General features: G+C 36.1%; 1 protein-coding gene across 3 annotated transcripts in view; it reads right to left on the reverse strand.

Annotated features, from left to right (window-relative positions):
* The window catches only part of Wdr81 (WD repeat domain 81), a 107,564-nt gene that overhangs the window by 42,718 nt on the left and 46,035 nt on the right, over positions 1 to 18,811 (reverse strand). For all 3 annotated transcript variants that reach the window (XR_014127505.1, XM_081731512.1, XM_081731513.1), the window contains exons 10-13: positions 17,163 to 17,317; positions 12,938 to 13,612; positions 8,039 to 8,214; positions 4,474 to 4,745 (exon numbers count right to left, since the gene is read on the reverse strand). Coding sequence is in view for 2 of the 3 variants with exons in the window: in XM_081731512.1 (XP_081587638.1) it covers positions 4,474 to 4,745; positions 8,039 to 8,214; positions 12,938 to 13,612; positions 17,163 to 17,317 (1,278 nt within the window). In the remaining variant the exon portion in view is untranslated. The remainder of the gene's footprint in view (positions 1 to 4,473; positions 4,746 to 8,038; positions 8,215 to 12,937; positions 13,613 to 17,162; positions 17,318 to 18,811) is intronic.

Consider the following 18,811-nt stretch of genomic DNA (forward strand, 5'->3'; position numbering starts at 1 on the left):
AATGAAAGTGTAATGATAAAATTTTGCCTTTTAATCGAAATGATTATAAAATTCCAGCTTGAGATGGGTATTATGTTCCAAAAGTCATTTCAAACGGGTCAGCATTTTTCATGACTCTAGAAACTAAGAATTCCACATCAATCTCAGTCGTTTTGAACATTTTATTTTTAACCCTTTCTCAACCTCCATACAGATAGGGATTGAACTTGACTTAAACAGCATCGGGAGCGTCACTATTTATCTCAGCGTCTTACAAAACTGTGAGTTCAACACTAATATTGGTCTATACGATTATATTTACATGTCACTCCCTTCTCACCCCCTAAGAATGCTAGGAGTGTTTTACTACACTGGGGTTTGAACTTAATCGACATCGGTAGTGTCACTATTCATTTTAGCGATCCCGGAAACTGAGTTCAACACTAATATTGGTCAATATTGATTAGTTTTACATATCACACCTTACACTTTATTTTCGAAAGTATAAGTCACACGTGTACTAAGTTTGGTTGACATTGTTCCAGGTGTTCTAGTTATGCTGGAAAATAAATACACAGACAAATACATCCATTCTTATAAATATGTACGTATATACACCTCGAACAACGCTTTTAATGTTGCCTCTATCAAAAAATAAAGAAATAAGTAGAATAAATAACGACGATGAACGCCTGCCTAATATGCCCATTCTTACCTAAACTTGAGCTTAAATATCATTGGAACTGTCACCAAAACTGCTATCGATATGGATTCGACCTAATCTCGATCATCTTAGACATTCTACATTTCACCCCTTGTCACTCCAAACCGATAGGGTCGAACTTATACTAAACGGCACCAAGAGATGCACTGTTCATCTCAGCGACTCAGAAAACTATGGATTCGATATTAATATCGGTCGTTTTAGGATATTTTTACATGTCACTCCTCCCACCTCCTAGGTGTGCTAGGAGTGTCTATACTCTCAGAGTACGACACCGGCAGTATCACTATTCATTTCACAAATCTCAAAAACTATCGACACTAATATAGGTCGTTTACGATTATATCACCCCTTCCTACCCCTTAGGGGTGCTAGAGGTATTTTATTCCGCTAGGGACATAACTTGGACTTAAACAGAATAGGGAGTGTCACTATTCATTTCAGTCACCCCGAAAACTGAATTGGTTGTTTTATGTAATGTTGATAATTTTTTACTATTTTTACATTTCATCCTGTTCCTACTCCCTAGGAGTTCTGTGGGTGATAAGAGTATCTTACTGACATACTACGGCATCGGAGCTGCCACTATTTATCTTAGCGACCTCGAAAACTATGGATTTGACACTAATATCGGTCGTCTTTGATCATTTTTACGTCATCCCCTTTCTAACCCCTAGAGGTGTAGGGGAGTGTTACCCTCACAGTACAGCATCGGGAATGTCACTACTCACCTCTGCAACCTCGAAAAATATGAATTCAACACTAATATCGGTCGGTTTTTATTATTTGTACATGTCACACCCCAGTGTGGCATCCAGAGTGTCATTACTCATCTCAGCGACCTAAAAAAAAACTACCGATTCGACACTAATATCGGTTGTTTATGATTACTTTTACTGTACGGCATTCATAGTGTCATTATTCATCTCAGCAAAAAAAAAAAAAACTATTGATTCGACACTAATATCGATCGCTTTTTATTAATTTTTACATGTCACTTCCTTTCTATCCCCTAGGGTCCTAGGGATATCTTACCACCACCGTACTAATTTATAGATTGTAAGTCATGTGTGTACAAACTTTGGAAAATTACTCCAGGCATTTCAGAGTTATGCTGGAACATATACATATACATACAAAAGTGTATAAAAAATAAGGTGAATTTGTCTCTAAAACACAGAGTTTTTTGTGTAGCTAATTTATTTATTTATTTATTTATTTTTATTTATTTATTTATGTATTTATTTTATTTATTTATTTATTTATTTTTGTATGTTGCAGATACCGAAGTGCGGGACATTTGGCGGCAATTACAGCCATCTACGTCGACCTGTCTGGCGCCTAGAGCAATTTCAAGATGGTACATCGATTTGATTACTAAAACGAGAAGGTGGGAGGTGTTATTCGTTTTTTGTGGGCCAAGAGACAGAAACCATCTGACATTAATCGAGAATTGGTGGGGTCTATGGAGAGAGGATTATGTCGCAGAAACAAATACTTTCAATGTGTGGTGCAACGCATTCGTAAGTGGTAGGAAGACTGACAGATCATGATAGAAGTGGCAGACCATCAACCTCCATCACCGACAGGAATGAGTGACGTCGATGCGATGATTCGTCAAGACAGAAGAATGAGGTTGCAAGACATTGCACATACATTGCAAGTCTCATATGGTTCAGTAAGGAGCATCGTCCATAACCAATTTAGCTTCTGGAAAGTGTGTGCGCAGATCCGCTTAAACACGTATATAATATAGATGTAAAATGCGCCCTTGTTTACCTTGAAACTAAAATTTTCAAAAACGCTAGGATGTGTGTCCCTCTATTTTTAATGAAAACTTTCATATTTCTAGCTTGAGGAGAATTCTTCGCATAAATTATGACTCCCACACTCCCCTTCGGATCTATATTTTATTCAAAACATCATAAAAATCCGGTTCGAGGGAGTTGATAACTATATTCAAAAATTCATTTCAATCAGTTGAGCCGTTTTGGCGTAATTCGATAACGAACAAGATCAGTTTCATTTTTATAATAGACTTCCAAACTATGCCTTGCGTAAATGTCGGAAATTTTACGAAACACCTATGTCTGTCTGTCGACAGGTATCAAAGCAAAAACGGTAAGAGATATAGAGAAAGACTTTTTGAAATCGATTCAACCTCTCAAGAATAGGTTGAATCCGTTAACCTTCTATTCAAAGCGAAACTGGTTCAAATTAACAATTTCCGGTTTCACCATTTATCGTAATACAATAAAAACGGTAATAGCTACAAACAGTTGTTAGTAATCGATTCAGCGTCTCAAGAGAATATACCATCACCAAGCACAACACTCATCCAAAACCGGAAGTAGTTGAAATTTACTATTACTTCCGGTTTCATTATTCCTTTTTATAGAGCAAAAACTGTAAGATATCGAGAAATGGCTTTCTGTAATCGATTCATCGTCCCAAGAATAGGTTCGATATTCTCCGTTAACCCTCTAATTCAAATCACCATTCTGGTTCAAATAACCATTTCCGGTTTCAACATTTATTGCCACAGAACAGAAACAGTAATGGCTTTTAGACGTGAATTCAGCGTCCGAGGAACAAATTCTGTCTTTGATCTTATTACTCTATTTCAACCAATAGTTATAGATGTACTACTTCAAGTTTGAGGACTGAATTCGTATAGTTTGTAAGTCTACCGTAGTTTCATACTGTGAAACGAAACTTACTTGTAATAGATATAGAATATGGCTTGAAGCATATTTATATACAATTGAAAAAAATATACAGCAACAACTTACTGCGACCATGAGTACTTTAATTGTGCCAAGCTGTTTCAGCAGTCTATCATTTTCAGTAGTTCTTGGAAACAAACGAAAGTCTTTACACTTCTTATAACGTCATTTTGTATTTTTTTTTTTTTTTTTTTTTTTTTTTTTTTCGTGTGGCTAGTCGCAAAATGGCAAGGTTTAGATCTTTTGTACTCCAACAACTTTTATTTTCAACGACACACGTAATATAGAACTAGTTTTGTTAACTAATCGAAAAGTAGTTATGGAGTTACTGTTACGATTATAAACTTACAAAATTACATGCTATTTCAACATTACATTACATGTCCAGTCAAAAGTAGCTGTCAGTTATATTTGAAATCATATCATCAACTAGCATTCCAATATGGCGTCCATAGGACGCTTTTCAACTGCTTTTTTGTTTTTATTTCTTCTTTTCTTCCTACTTCTTCCCCTCCTTGTCTGATAAAGTATTTAACGGAAGATTTATAGTACCTATTTAGTGAATGAGAGATGAAGTATTTGCTATTTTGTATAAATTGAACTGTACTATCCTATGTTAAACGTTCTTCAAAACACAACGAACTTCCGATTTTACGGACACCTTTTCGCCCTAATTACTCCGTTAAATAAAGGGTTTAATGTTATTTCAAAGAAACATCAATATTCGCTTCAATGATAAAAAACGAAATATGCACTCACTGAATTATGTCCCCACACCTTACAAATATTCATAATATTCAAAGTCGATACACGGTATGCTACTATCCTACAGTTCGACCTATGAACAAATCAGAAGATCAGGGGTAATACAGTTCACAATCAGGAACCCACATGCTGGCCAACAATGTCATCACACTAGGTTTATGAGCATTCTTGTGGAATTATATGAAGGGTTTGCTCTGTCACTGCAGACCTAACTGCACTGTAGGATAGATGCATGCCAGGTGAGTAACGGTGGATAAGTATATATCCATGTTTGTTTACCTTAAAGGACTCTCCTTCTTCACCTCCGAAGTTTTCTGCAAGTCTTCATTTCTTTTTCCGTAAGCTTTATCAAAAGCTAAGAAAAACCTCTGCAAAGTAGGCATCAACAATTTTCGTGTCATCTCAACACCAATTCGTAATGCAATTATATACAAGACATCCAGAAACTTAGCTACAAGCGCTGCTCTAGCCACTGCTCCAGAGGGGAACACAAAGCGAGTAGTCGACATTAGACGTACTGCTGGATGCAGTGCCATCTTCAGGATAACGTCCTACAAAACAATAAATCCATTTAATCGGTAAATTAACAACGCTGTTTATTAATATTACTCTAATACATGAGGTTAAAATTTTTCTTATAATCTATAAACCAACTGAAAAATCTAAATATATATATATGTATATATACAAAAACACGAATGAAATTAATGTACATTTTCTAATATTTCAAGATGGTCTCGAAGTCATTTCAATTAAAGAAATAGTGAACTACGATTCCAAAGCCAGAATTAACGGTGTTCGGTAGCAGATTTGCTAATTGCATATAACTCCAAAGGCACAAATAACAAGAAGTTTGTATGTAGACCCCCGAATATTGGGACTTGGGATGGAACTCAGCTTAGTTTACAAGCAACAATGATATTCCATTTTTTTAACTTCTTTTTGTTAAGTTTTAGTTTGTTCAATGTCAAATCATAAAGTACAGGCACTGAAAAAAAAAAAGTATCAAGTTGTTGAAATAAAATGTTTTACATTTGGATATTTTTTAAATAAGATCGACTGCGACGTATTACACTGATTTTGGCATATCTTTTATAAATACACTCTGCATTTACTTAACGTTTATTAGATTTGTTCCATGTACTTCCCTAATGCTTAATTACTTAATTTCTTTTGCGAAAATTTGCCGTAGTACAAACCCCAAATTTTGTGTGTGGCCAATAACTCGAGAACCAAAGGTCTGCAGAAAAAAATATTCCGCACACGTACTAAAAGCACGTCAAGGTTAATCTCCAGGCTAAGTTTGTCAAAATCTGATAAGTCTTGTTGATCGTGTACAATATATCATCAATTTGGGAAAAAAAGAAAGAAATGAAGGACAACAATTCAACTTATAGCACTACTGAACTTTGATTACTTGCTGTATGAATTGAAGAGGATAGGGGATGAATGTGACATGTTATATTTTAGAAAACATGAGTTCTGGCGATGAATGAAAGTATTATGTATTATTCTTGTTAGACAATACGTGATTTAAATGTCTCCTCGTCTGGATAAAGAGATTTGTACGAGGACTGTTGGAAAAGCTTCTGCAAATTACTACTAAGAGTAGTGCTAGTGCTCCGCTATTATCGAATTATTATTATTATTATTATTATTATTATTATTATTATTATTATTATTATTATTATTATTATTATTATTATATTATATTATTATTATTATTATTATTATTATTATTATTTACAACAGTTTGAAGTAGTAGTCTTGTGTGAGAAATGGAAATTTCTTGTGAAGACTTTCGGTCAAAGATTTTTTTATAATTTCAAATATAGTTTAACACTGAAACAATGCATCGAGAGACTACATTTTGCTTTGGGGGATGAAGCACCATCAATTGGACTGTGTACAATTGGTTTTCCAAATTCCAGCGTCGTCACACATTTCTCAGTGAAGAAGTTTGGGGGGGTCGTCCATCCACGTCTCTTGTTGCCAGTAATGTTGATGCTGTGCGTGAAATGGTTAAGAGATCGGCATGTTACATACCTGAGATTCAGGCATTCTCGAACATGAAAGCAATAGACATGATTTTGCATGGTCACTTGAACGTAAGGAAATTTTCAAGCCGTTGAATCCACACAGCTTGACCAAAGCTAAAAAAATGAGGCTCGGATCAGTTAAGAAATGCTCAAAATATTAACCCCTTGCCATATTTTGACGCGCTGGACGCGTTGCTTTTCACTTTTCACTTCTGTATTTTGACACGTGTCACGCGTTCCGATGTTTGAGCGGCTGTATCCCGCTTGCTGTCAATAGAAGGCAGAAGCTTACAGGTTTCCTGTGCTTTGTGAACATCTGTTAGTTTAAGTAAGCGCCAGAAGAGGCATAGATGTTTACAGCATTGAAAAAAAAAAAAAAAAAAAAAAAAAAACCGAAAGAAGTCATATGTGAAGGGGTTAACCGTGGTCAGACAAATTTGTTGTACTACATTGCTACAGGGGACGCAACTTGGATCTATTTATACAAACCCGAAACAAAAACGCAATCCACTATTTGAGCTTTTCAATGTAAACCGAAACCATCAAAAACTGTTCGTTGGAGGAGGGTTGGCAAACAAACGATTGCTTGTTTCTTCGGTTGTATCGGACATACAGCTACCATAGCTTTACAAGATCGAAGGACTGTACATGCTTAATGGTATACAACAATTTGTTGGCATGAGTTCATCAATGAATTGCCAAATGAATGTGTAAAACAAATCCAATCAAACCGTCGTACCATTCTTCACCACCACAATGCCAGTTCCCATTCAGGACACCAAAACTATTTGATTTTTTTTTTTTTTTTTTTTTTCAGTAAAACTGAATTAATGACCCATTGTTAGTATTTACTTGATTTAATACCTATTGAGTTCTTTCTGTTCCCACACATGAAAAAATATGATGAGTTGTGAGTGATTTGTGTCGCCTGAAGCAGCTGTTGACGCATTCTGAACAGTGGTTTCTGAGGTACTTCAAATTGTTGTGAAAAATAAACAAATACACTTAAACAATCAAAGATAATTTAAAATATAGGAAGGTGTATTCCTCCGAATTTTATCATGGCAGAATACTAGCATCATTGTTAGTAGTAGTTTGTAGAAACTTTTCCAGCAGCCCTTGTAATATGTATAGTGATCCATTAATAACTGTAATCATTAAAACTTTGACCTTAATTTTCTCGAAATGTACAGTTTATTACATACTACCTTCTTCATCCTCTAATCAGTTCAGTTATTAACGGAAAATTTTACGTTTAACACTGTCGGATTAACATATGCAACTGACACTACACAGAATAATAGTACATTAGGAATATTATATGTTGCAGGAATAATAGGTATCAGAAAATATGACGAAAGATGGTATTTTTTGGTTTGGTTTTGAATTTAGCGTCCCTTTCAGCAGCCAGGTTATATGAGTCGTAGACCTACAGCTTAATGTGGGATCCGAACACACAACTCCCGCCAGGAATCGAATGTGGTTCTCCTGCCAGAGGAAAGGTAATAACACATACCTATAAAAGTACATGGAGAAATTGTAGTTTGCAGGTATGAATAGTAGAAACAGATTACTGCATCTAATATGACACAAATAGATAGCTAGTAAGCCTAACAAAACTGACATTAGATCAAAAGAATGTGCTCAAATACAATGAGAAATATCAAGCATATCTGCATACTTAATGCCTAAAGAAGTATAAAAGCAGATTTTAAAATATCAATATTAAACGAAGTATTACATTTTTATACAACTACAAGCAGCCTTATATGTACAGTTGACGAAAGAAAAAGCATTCAACTTACAGGTAACTGATCCATTAATGTAGCATCAGAAAGGTATGGAATGATATGTTTTAGTAGTGCAATGCACCCAATCAAGCCGCCTTCTAGATTAGCTGTCAGTTTTCGCTTACAGGATGCAATAAGTTCACACATATGAGGAAGGTACTGCAGAAGTATGAGTTGTTCCCCATACAAAGCTACGAAAAGAAAATTAATATTAAGCATAGCAGTTATCTACTGCATAATTATTAAAACATCAACTTGTTAATATACAGTGCGGTAATTAGGAAAGGATTAGCAACTAGGCACAATGCGGCAATTAGGATGACTATTTTTGTTGCTGCAAAGTTAGTTTTGGGACAAGTTTTTCATAGTAGTGAATTTTGCTTGTAACCTTGTGAATACATGAAAAAACAAATTCCCACGTCATCTGATCTCCAGTGTGGTGTATGATGCACATAATTACAGACTGGTGTCCAGATACCTTGTCAGCGTTTCAACAATGGAACAATGTGTCGATATTAAATTCTATGTGCGCTTAGGGAAAACTTAAACGGAAACACTTGAGAAATTGAAAAGGGTTTACAAGAACAATCACGGTCATATTTTTGAATGGCGTAAGATGTTCAGTGCTGGGATGGAGTCCGTGGAAGCAGATAAGCACCCGAGTCCAAGCAGATTTGTGAGAATAACTAAAATGTACATGGTATAAACTGGGACCTAGATTCTTCGCAGTATCAGTTATTTGAACACGCTCGCCTTTAAATGAGGCGTCTCACTATTTGATACCTGAGCGGAAGCTGAGTTTTCACGCAAAATAATTGCATTTTAAACATACAAGTACAATGCTCGTTCAAGGTTGATCGGGACTTCTATTTCTTCAGAGGAAACAGATAGCACAAAAAGCACCAAACTATGTCAGTTTTTCAAAGTATTCTCCGTGCGCGTCAAGGCACCGTTACCATCGTTGTGGCAGCTCCCTTATTCCTTTGGCGTAGAAACAACTTGGTTGTTGTTGTAGCAACTGGAGGACATCGTTCCGCAGTGCATCATCTGTCGTAAATTTCTTCCCTCCCAGATGGTCTTTAAGGGTGCAAACACATGATAATCACTGGAGGCTATCTGTCCCGATTCAGAAGCTGTTCACAGACCGTCATGCGTGTCCACTTCTGATCAATTGTCAGCTGGCGGGGAACCCACCTTGCACAGATTTTGCCGAAGCGTAAGTGGTCGTGAATGACTGTCTAAACCCTCCAAACACTGATATTTACCTCGGCAGCAATATCCCGCACTGTTACTCGCCGCTTCTCACGTATCATTTGCTCGACAGTGCGATATTCACTGGTGTGACTGCAGTCGGGCGAGTGTATCCATGCGCTTCACTTGTCACCAGCTCCCGTTATTCGCGAAACTGTTCACACCATTCGTACACTCTTGTCCGTGACATCGTTTGTTCACCATACTGTGCTTGCAATCTTCTGAAAATCTCAGCTGGTTTAACTTTCTCCTTCACAAGAAATTTGATTACACACCGCTGCTCCACAGGCACACTGCTTGCTGACATGTTCGCTGCAACTACTGCGCATGCGCCAAATACGTCATGCCGGGCGCTAGTTAGCCGAGAAGGAATACATTACGTCACCCGCACGTTTCATCATGATCCAGCTATTCATCGATTATTTACGTACGAAAATCCCGGTCAACCTTGAACGACCCTTGTATATGCAATTTTATGCCAGCCTGTACAAGTCAAGAACAGAAAAATAAGCAAATATGTTTGAGAGATTTTTAAAAATAAATTTCTACTGATCTGTTTCATTTTTTTCTATCATGCGTAATTTTATATCCATAGTTCTCAAACCCAGTACTACATTAATATATACATATATAGTAAGAGCAATATTTTTGTTTGATTTTTTAAAATCTTGTTTTAACTAACAAGTATGACAAAGTACATGGCTTCTCTGATATGTATTTACATTCCTCACTTTCCTTATAAATTTCGCTACTACAAGCGATTTACGCAAATAACCGTTTACGATAGATGTAGCAGATCCATTTTCATCAAAAGTGCAATCCGATAAACTTCTCCGACTATTATATTAATAAAAAGAGGAAACAACCGATTTAAACTTATTTTGACACACCAAATATTCTGTAGGAGCAAATTCAATCAGACACAAACAGCAAGAAGGTACATCACTGGACCGAGAATCTAACCCGGGCTCTTCGGCGTACCGTGCCGATGTGTTAACCATTACGCTACCCAGACCACTCCCAGAACAGCCATACACTCTCTCACTTTTCACTCTTTGTGTATTATTTCCCGATTATTCTTTACACCCATCGAACTGCACATCTCAAGACGCAAATATTTGCTGGCTAGTGTCCACTCATAAGGCATCCATTATTCCAACTTTTTCACCTTACCGACTGTACGAATCCACCGAATTACAGTTGTATGGTATATGCCTAACTCGTCTGCAATGGCATGAACACTTTACAGAGGGTGTGCTTCCATGTGTTCTCGAGAAGGTCATCCGAACATGATGTTGGTCGGTGCCCACGGGGCTTATTTTCCAGTGCTGGTCATCGGTCATTGCAACGAAATTTGGCAAACAAAACGCCATTCCTGGGCCAAATGCGCTGTTAATTTTTTTCGGTTTGTTGTGCTGAGTGTCCCAGTTTTAATTCGTAAAGAAGAATCACTTGCAACTGTGTGTTCTCCGTGGTGCATTTCATACAACCCGTTTAAGCATCACTGACTCCTCACTGTCCGGTTACCTCAGTTTGTTTGCTGGACGTGTATAGAGTTTTGGACGTTAGACGCGTAACCTTAATCCATTCTGTTTTGTTTTGCTGAGGTGAGTTTCAAATCAGGTTCCAAAGTGGACATTCCATTCGCACCAACCTAATATTGTCCCTTTTTTTAATGTTTAACACGACACGAATTTTGAGAGTTTTTTTTTGTCAGTATATTACTGCATGAAGAGAAACACAAGCTTATTCGCAAAAATTCATTTGCACAAAACAAATGTAACGACTACTCTGATGGTACTGACTAGATCTTGCTTCATGGAAGAGGGGCGGAAACTTACATCCAAATAACAGGCATTGAAAATTAATCTTAACCCTATCCTAACTTGACATTTTTCCATTGTTTTTTCAACACTTTACTACAATTTAGTACGTATCTGGACAACAAAGAAAGTAATACTGATATCATTTACACATAGCAATATACCCAACCTGTTAAAATAAATGTCGTCACCAACTGTTGGTAATTCATATTACAAACAAAACAAAAAATGCTAATAAACATGGGTCGAAAATCAACTGTGTAGGAACAGGAATAATTAACACAATAACATCAAAATGACTTGATGTACTAGAGACAGTTTAAAAGAAAAGATAAAACGTATCTCCGCACACATATGCCAAAATATCCGAAAAACTAGCATGTCTGATCTATCATCTTTACCAAATCACTAGTAAATTTACAGAATATTTTGGCATGAATTGATTCTATGGAGGTGATTTTCTTTGGTTGGTATTTTACTGTAATTTGTTTCAAACTTAAAAGTTTTTCAAATACGTCGTCGACATTTCAATACGTCCTCTTAACCTCCTCAGTGGATTTGTACAGTATACTGTACATCGAACTTGGGTATGCTTTAGGGACACTAATTTAATTGAGATAAAACTATAATCATTGGTCATCAACATTTATTTTGGACCCTTAAGACACTTTATAATGAAAATTTTAAAAATATATACATCTACATATATTTTTCAAAATGTACACTATAATGTACATTTTTCCTGTAGTGCACATAAAATGACCAATTTCAGAACACTGTACTAGATTTTCGAGTACGAAAAAGTGTACTATAGAAAGATCTCTTTTGTGATTACGCACCATAAGAAACCACTTTTCTTGGAATTCACAGAAACAATTTCTTTTTTGACTTAGACACAAATGTACTTGGTATTTTTGACAAAGAAAGTGAGACCTGAATTTTCCGTATGTCTGATATTTGCAACGGGCTGGTTCATCCTGACCATCAAGTTGACCTGAGTAGAAGGATGGTCAACTTTCTCCACTTTTACACTTCGTCAGTGAACTTTGTGGTGGACAAACACCGTGTGTCTGGGTTTTCTCGCGGTTTTCCAGTTTCCTCCCACTTTTTCATTCGACCATTTCCTGTATTTCTCACCATCACTGTCTCCTTTAACCTAGTCGGTATAATACGTGGGACGTAAATCTGAAAGATTTAATTCTTTTCATTTTTATCTGCGTTGCAACCAGAATCGAACAAAAAAATACACTGCATGGAGTAGAACTTGGGTAGGTAAAATGTACAGTATACTGTACATGCTTTTTCTCAAATACGGTTTAACGCAAATAAAAATAATATGAGTGTTACTTGGCATATAACATTCAAAATTGGTCTTCTGCAATACACAAACGAGCAATTGTTTATTTTGATCATCCCTGTTTACTCAATAGAAACAGATTTTTAAAACACAAGGAAAACACAATTTTCACATAGCACAGACAGTGCCACATTAGTAGTTCAATGATTGACCAACAAGTAACAACAATGTCTATGAACAATCTTCAATGAACACCGAACACTGCAATTAAATGAGCACAAATGCATTTAAGTGACAGTTGGGCGGTTTTTATTGTTAAAACAAATAGTTAAAAACTATGTACAGTATACTGTACATTTTCCTTCAATGAGTGTAAAAAGAAAACGTAAATTTGCCACGGAGGAGGTTAAACAAACTATTTTAGAATCATACTTATTAGACCTTTACATTCATCTGATGTACGAAATCATCTTTTGAGTTTCTCAACAGGTTGTATATCACTAATAAAACTATTAAATAATAAAAATATTAAACAATAATTACCAGCAATTGAAGAAAGGCACTCCAACACCTTCTTAGCATTCTCATCTCCGGGGACTTCTCGTCTACTAATGAAAATAGCATTTGGCGCTGCTTTGATTTTCACAGGTGTGAGATTTTCTTCACCCAAATAACACAGAGTAAGCATTCGCAGCAAATTTCTTGAGAGGTATTTAGCAGATAAAACTGGTCCCAGGCGATGGGACAGCCAAATAATGGTATCTGCACTGAGATCGGAGAGTTTGCTTTCAGATAGAGATTTCCGGGGTTTCTCTTCCTTATGAAGAGAACCTTTGCCTCTCCTAAAGCTACGTTGTGGGTTGCTATCTGAAAATCTTACACTGCTGGTATCTATTCCCTCTTCCTCAAAGACATCCTCATCAATTGAAGTTGAGAATTCAGTTCTAGGTATATTTATTTCTGGAGACTTAGGAACAGGATTTTCAATATCCTCCTCTTCAACGTTTCCATCATGATCATCATCGTCTTTATCCATTTCATCTTCCTGTGGGGCATCATGTTCATTCAAAGAAACTCTATCGATGCTCAAGTTGTCTGGTTCCCCGCGAAAATTTAGATCTAAATGGTCCATTATATCCAAGGAAACACCAGAAGGAGAAGGCTTAATCCCAGTGTCGTCTGCATTTTCTTCATCGTTCGCTTCGAAAATAAATACCTCTGAAAGAATGAAAAGAATGAACAAGTTTTAAAAGCTATATATATATATATATATATATTTTTTTTCATAATGTTTCATCATGCTATAATGTTTCAGCATACATGAAGACCTAATAACTATCATTCACATACCATTTCAAGTTCTGGATGTTCATCTCCTGTGACATATTAAGTTTTTATGGATAGTTCAACTGTAGATATGTGAAGTAAAAGTATTTCTTGATTAAAGCTTAATTACAATTTTTATTTCTTTTTTGAGTCAAAAGATCCAATATATTTCAATCAAAAATTTTCTTGTACGCCTTATATCTGGAAAACTACAAACAGGGTAGCCAAACCCAAAACTATCACTTAACTCAGTATGATGTGCTTATTCCGTAGAAAATACGAAAACTCAATTTAGGGGCTGTTCAAAAATTTTGTGGCCCCTGATCCAAAAACTAATTATTGGCCAAGATCACAATCTTATGATATATTCTTTTGGATCATTCCTAAAATTCTTGGCCAAGATCGCAATCTTTTGATCTTTTATATATATATATATATATATATATATATATATATATATATATATATATATATATCATTCCTAAAATTCTTGTTTAATAACTACAAAGACAGCTTCAAGAAGTTCCCGGAATCGGAATTCAATATTAGAAATAGTCATTGTGCTAAGGAAATATGAGTTTCATCAAGTGATAGCCTCCATTTTCTTACTTCCTCCTTAAGTTTTTGTTTTACGTACTGATATAACACAGAGGGTATGAAGAACAAAACCTACAGTTAACTCCGAACCACGACCGTAGCTTGAATCCGGTGCAGTTTGTAAACGCACAGATCATCATGTCAGACCAATCCTCATAGTATAAGCCGTTTCCCACCACACTTATTCGCCTCCAAAAGAGTTGAGTTACAGGATCATGCAACTGGTCTCGGGTTTTTCCATCCTTAAACACAGAAATACTACTTACTTTGTACAAATGTGAGATATCACAACAAGGCAGCACAAGTTGTGTCGCACTTATCAGTGTATAGATTGCTTGATGACTTACACAAGTATTTACACAGAACTAACCTATTATTTAAAAAATGAAACTTATCTTGTATGTGATCGAATTACGGGAAAACGGTTAAATCGACTGGAACGAATTTTTGGATATAGTTATCAACTACTTCGAACTAGGTTTTTACTATGTTACTTTGAAATACATATGGTAAGGAAAGAGAGAGCGTGGAGATCATAATTTATGCAAAAAAAACTGAGTATCTCACAAGCCCATCAAAAATGAGGAAGATGAAACTAGGTGTGTAAACTCGTCATTAAAAGTAAGCGGAAACGTGTCCCAATGTTTTTGAAAATTTTCGTTTTAAGGAGGGAGGGGGCATTTCATATAGATCTTGTACCTTTTCACCACATTGAAAATGACCTTGTCCGTTACTTGTGACCAATCACGCGAAAACAGTTTGAAATGAATTCTGGAACATTGTTAGTACCTAGCTAGGTTTTTATCATGTCACTTTCATTTGCAGGCATATCCTAAGAGGGGTATGGGGTTGAGTATCTCATGAACCCCTCAAGCTATGAACATGAAACTCAGCATATAAACTCCTCATTAAAAGTAAAAGGACACGTGTCCCAGGATTTTGAAGTTTCCAGTTTTAAGGAGGGAGCATTTTCTATATATTTCTTTTGTCACATTGAAAGCAATGTTGTTTGTTGTTCATGATTCGATTACGAAAAAACGGTTGAACATCTTGAACAAAAAAAGAAAAAGAAAATTTTCCAGTTTAAAGTCCCATGATTATGCCCTTTTAGGCTAAGGAAGACGATTAAAGCTAATGAATGATGATGGAAGAATTGGTGGAACGAGAGTGTGGAAGGAAACAGGAGTGCCCCTAAAAAATCCACGGTCATGATGTTATTCACCAAAGTTACTTGGCTGAGGATCGAACCAGAGACCCCGCGCACCAGAAGTAAGCGCTCTACCACTAAGCCACCGTGCACCCTTGAACATTTTGAAAATAATTTTATAACATGATTAATAAATATCTCGAGCGAGTTTTTTATTTTATTTTATTAAGTTTTCTAATCATTATTGACTCAAGGAAGTATTCTAAGGGGTTAGGAGTTCACAATTTATGCCAAAAATAGAATATTATGTTTTTTTATTATTACATTTTACACTGAAATGCAAATCCTAAAAGGGAGGAAAGAAGGTTCAAATGGTTTTCACAAACTTGTTATTCCAGTGCACAGAACGAGCATTTCAGTTAGTAATTATTAAGTTAAGAACTAGTAATTATTAAGTTAAGAAGTATCTGATGATTTTGAAGAATGGATACCAAGAAACTTTCCACTAATTGTACAAATTTTGGCTGATGAATGAAGTATGTTGAACTGAACTATTTTGGTCAAAACATCATATAAATGTAAATTATTTCAATACGAATTGATTTTGTAACACAAAACATATTTCAAGAACTTCTTTAAAGTTCATATGTTAATACTATGTGCAAAAAGCTACAACCGTCACCAGGAAATGCAATGAAATCTTTGAGTTTTACGTCCCACGGTTATGCCGGTTAGGCTAAAGGAGACGGTGATTATGAGAGATGAGTGAAATGGTGGAATGAAGAAAGTGGGAGGAAACGGGAGAATCTCGAGAAAACCCACGCACGCGGTGTTTGTCCACCACAAAGTTCACTTGGCGGGGGCTGGGATCGAACCCGGGACCCCAAGCACCAGAGGTAAACGCTCTACCACTGAGCCACCGCGGCCTCAACCGTCACCAGGTTATAAAGTAATTTTTGTGGACGCTCTGTATATTTGGAAGGATAGAATTTACTTTCTTCGATTTATACCTTATTCTGCGACGCAAGTAATTTCTTTCTTCGGTGGGAATTGCTTCTTTCCACGCAACTGAACAAAGAAGTCTTTTATCATTCACTCATATATAATATCAAGATATAAGCTAATGTCCCAGTGTTACTTTTCAGAACTGGAGTGAATGAAAGTAGCAACGCGTACTCTTGCTGAATTGATATGTGAATCGCACGGTATCTACATATCAGTGTAGAAAGTGGAACAATGGCGCACTACATCCATTACAACTTCCGGTTTCAATACTGATCCACGTTAAGAGTAAAAACGATCACGTACACTGAGAATCTGTTTTATGTGATTGATTTAGCCATTAAATAATAGGTAACATTTTCTCTCTTAACCCAATATTAAAACCGGAAGTGGTTTCTAATGTTGACTGTTATAGAGTGAAAACAGTCATAGATGGCGAGAATCTGTTTTCTGCAATCAATTAGGCATCTAAGAATATATTCCATCTTCACTCTAATCTCTCTATTAAACCCGGAAGTGGTACAAATCTACTACCGCTTCCGGTTTCAATAATAATTGAGAAAAATATCACACTTCTACAAAGCAAAGTCTTTCACGTGGTGTACACGTGACATGGCTACTTGTTTATACTGTTCTCTGTAATGAAGAAACGACAGAAATACAGCATCTTGTTCAGCAATAAATTAATTATCTTACCTGGTTCAATTTCAACATCCGTATTCTCTTCTTCATTTTTCTTTTCTTCGTCATTCGACTTCTGAGATGGATGCTTCTCAGAATCGGCTGATGAATCTTCATCTAAAGGTGATAAGACTCCTTCAGCTTCCTGAGGGAACTCAATTTGTGAAGATCTAAAAGCAAAAGATTGTACAGTGAACTAAAACTCTTCTACATTTTTTTTTATCATCTTTTGTTCTTTCCAAACATCACAAATCAGTATAATGCCATTCTTATTACAGATTTTAAATTGAGAGCTGAATTACATAACAGTCCTGATTCTGTCAACAACCAATTTATCAAACGTAACACTTCAACACTATCATACATTCCTGCTTAAAAGATTATCCGTAGGAAAAGCTACTTCTGATATCAGTTTAATATTATACAGGGTGTTTCAAAACAACACCGATAACGTTTGGGAGGTGATTTTGACACCAAGATAAGACAAAAAATTTTTTTTTTTTTCTTCAAAGACAAAAAGTATAGACCAACCTGGGTGCACAAAAGCTTTCTTTCGGAGATATAGGCTGCCGAAGTAATGAAAAATTGAACTTTACAGGTCCGTACTTCCAAAACTATGGGATCTACCGAAGTCGGGTCAAGACTTCACTTAGGAACTAGTATGTGCGCTATCCAAATATCCATGTTTCAGAATCCTGTAGTACTTCCACAACAATTTTTATAGAGATAGTTGGTGAGTACTTCAAATTATATGCTCGTAGCCAAACTCCCTCTATAAAAACTGTTGCGTGAGTACCTTACGATTGTAAAACATAGATTTTTGGATAGGGCACATATTAGTTCCTAAGTAAAGTCTTGACCCGATTTCGGTAGGTTCCATAGTTTTAGAGCTATGGACGTTTAAAGTTCAATTTTTCATGATTTCGGCAGCCTATAACTCTGAAAGGAAGCATTTGTGCACACAAGTTGGACTATACTTTTTGTCTTATCTCAGTGTCAGGAATCACTTCCCAAACGTTGCCGTGTTGTTTTGAAACACCCTGTATAGAAGGCTGTTCCGAGCATATTTCCCCATATACACAGAATAAACTTAGTCAGGTGCACCTGGCAATGTAGTATGTGAACTATGAGAGAGAGTTTGTGTTTTTTCACTGGTGAGCCGCTTTCGGGAGGAGTACGTTTTACAACCTTTCCAAGTGTTTTGTGTTTTGGCGCTGAGTAGAAAATGTCGCCAAATCAGTCATTTTCGGGAGGGTTATACTGCAGCTCTTTACAACGCATAGTTTAATGTTTCAATGATCAGGAAAAAACTGTATGAGCAAGGATTATGATATCAGCTTGGCTTCAATTAAGAATATGATCGGTAAGTATATAAATTCCGTTGACACAATGTTCGGTTCTCCAACAAAGGGAACGAGAACATGGATATGAAAGAAAATTTTCGGACCCGGTAGATAGCAAATCATTAAATGACTCTCTAGGAACTATCAACTGCAGCTTGTGACAACGACTGAATCTTGAAAAATCAGTCACCACTAGGTTGTAAAGGCCTGAAAAAAAAAAAAAAAAAAAACGGAAATTTTTGATTAAAAAAAACACTTTTTTACAGTTTTTTCCCGAGCTTGGAAAAAAACGGAAAATTTGGGAAAAATTAAAATTTTAGA

Source organism: Thermobia domestica, chromosome 11 (assembly GCF_964235325.1).
Source record: "Thermobia domestica chromosome 11, izTheDome1.hap1.1, whole genome shotgun sequence".
Taxonomy (NCBI): domain Eukaryota; kingdom Metazoa; phylum Arthropoda; class Insecta; order Zygentoma; family Lepismatidae; genus Thermobia; species Thermobia domestica.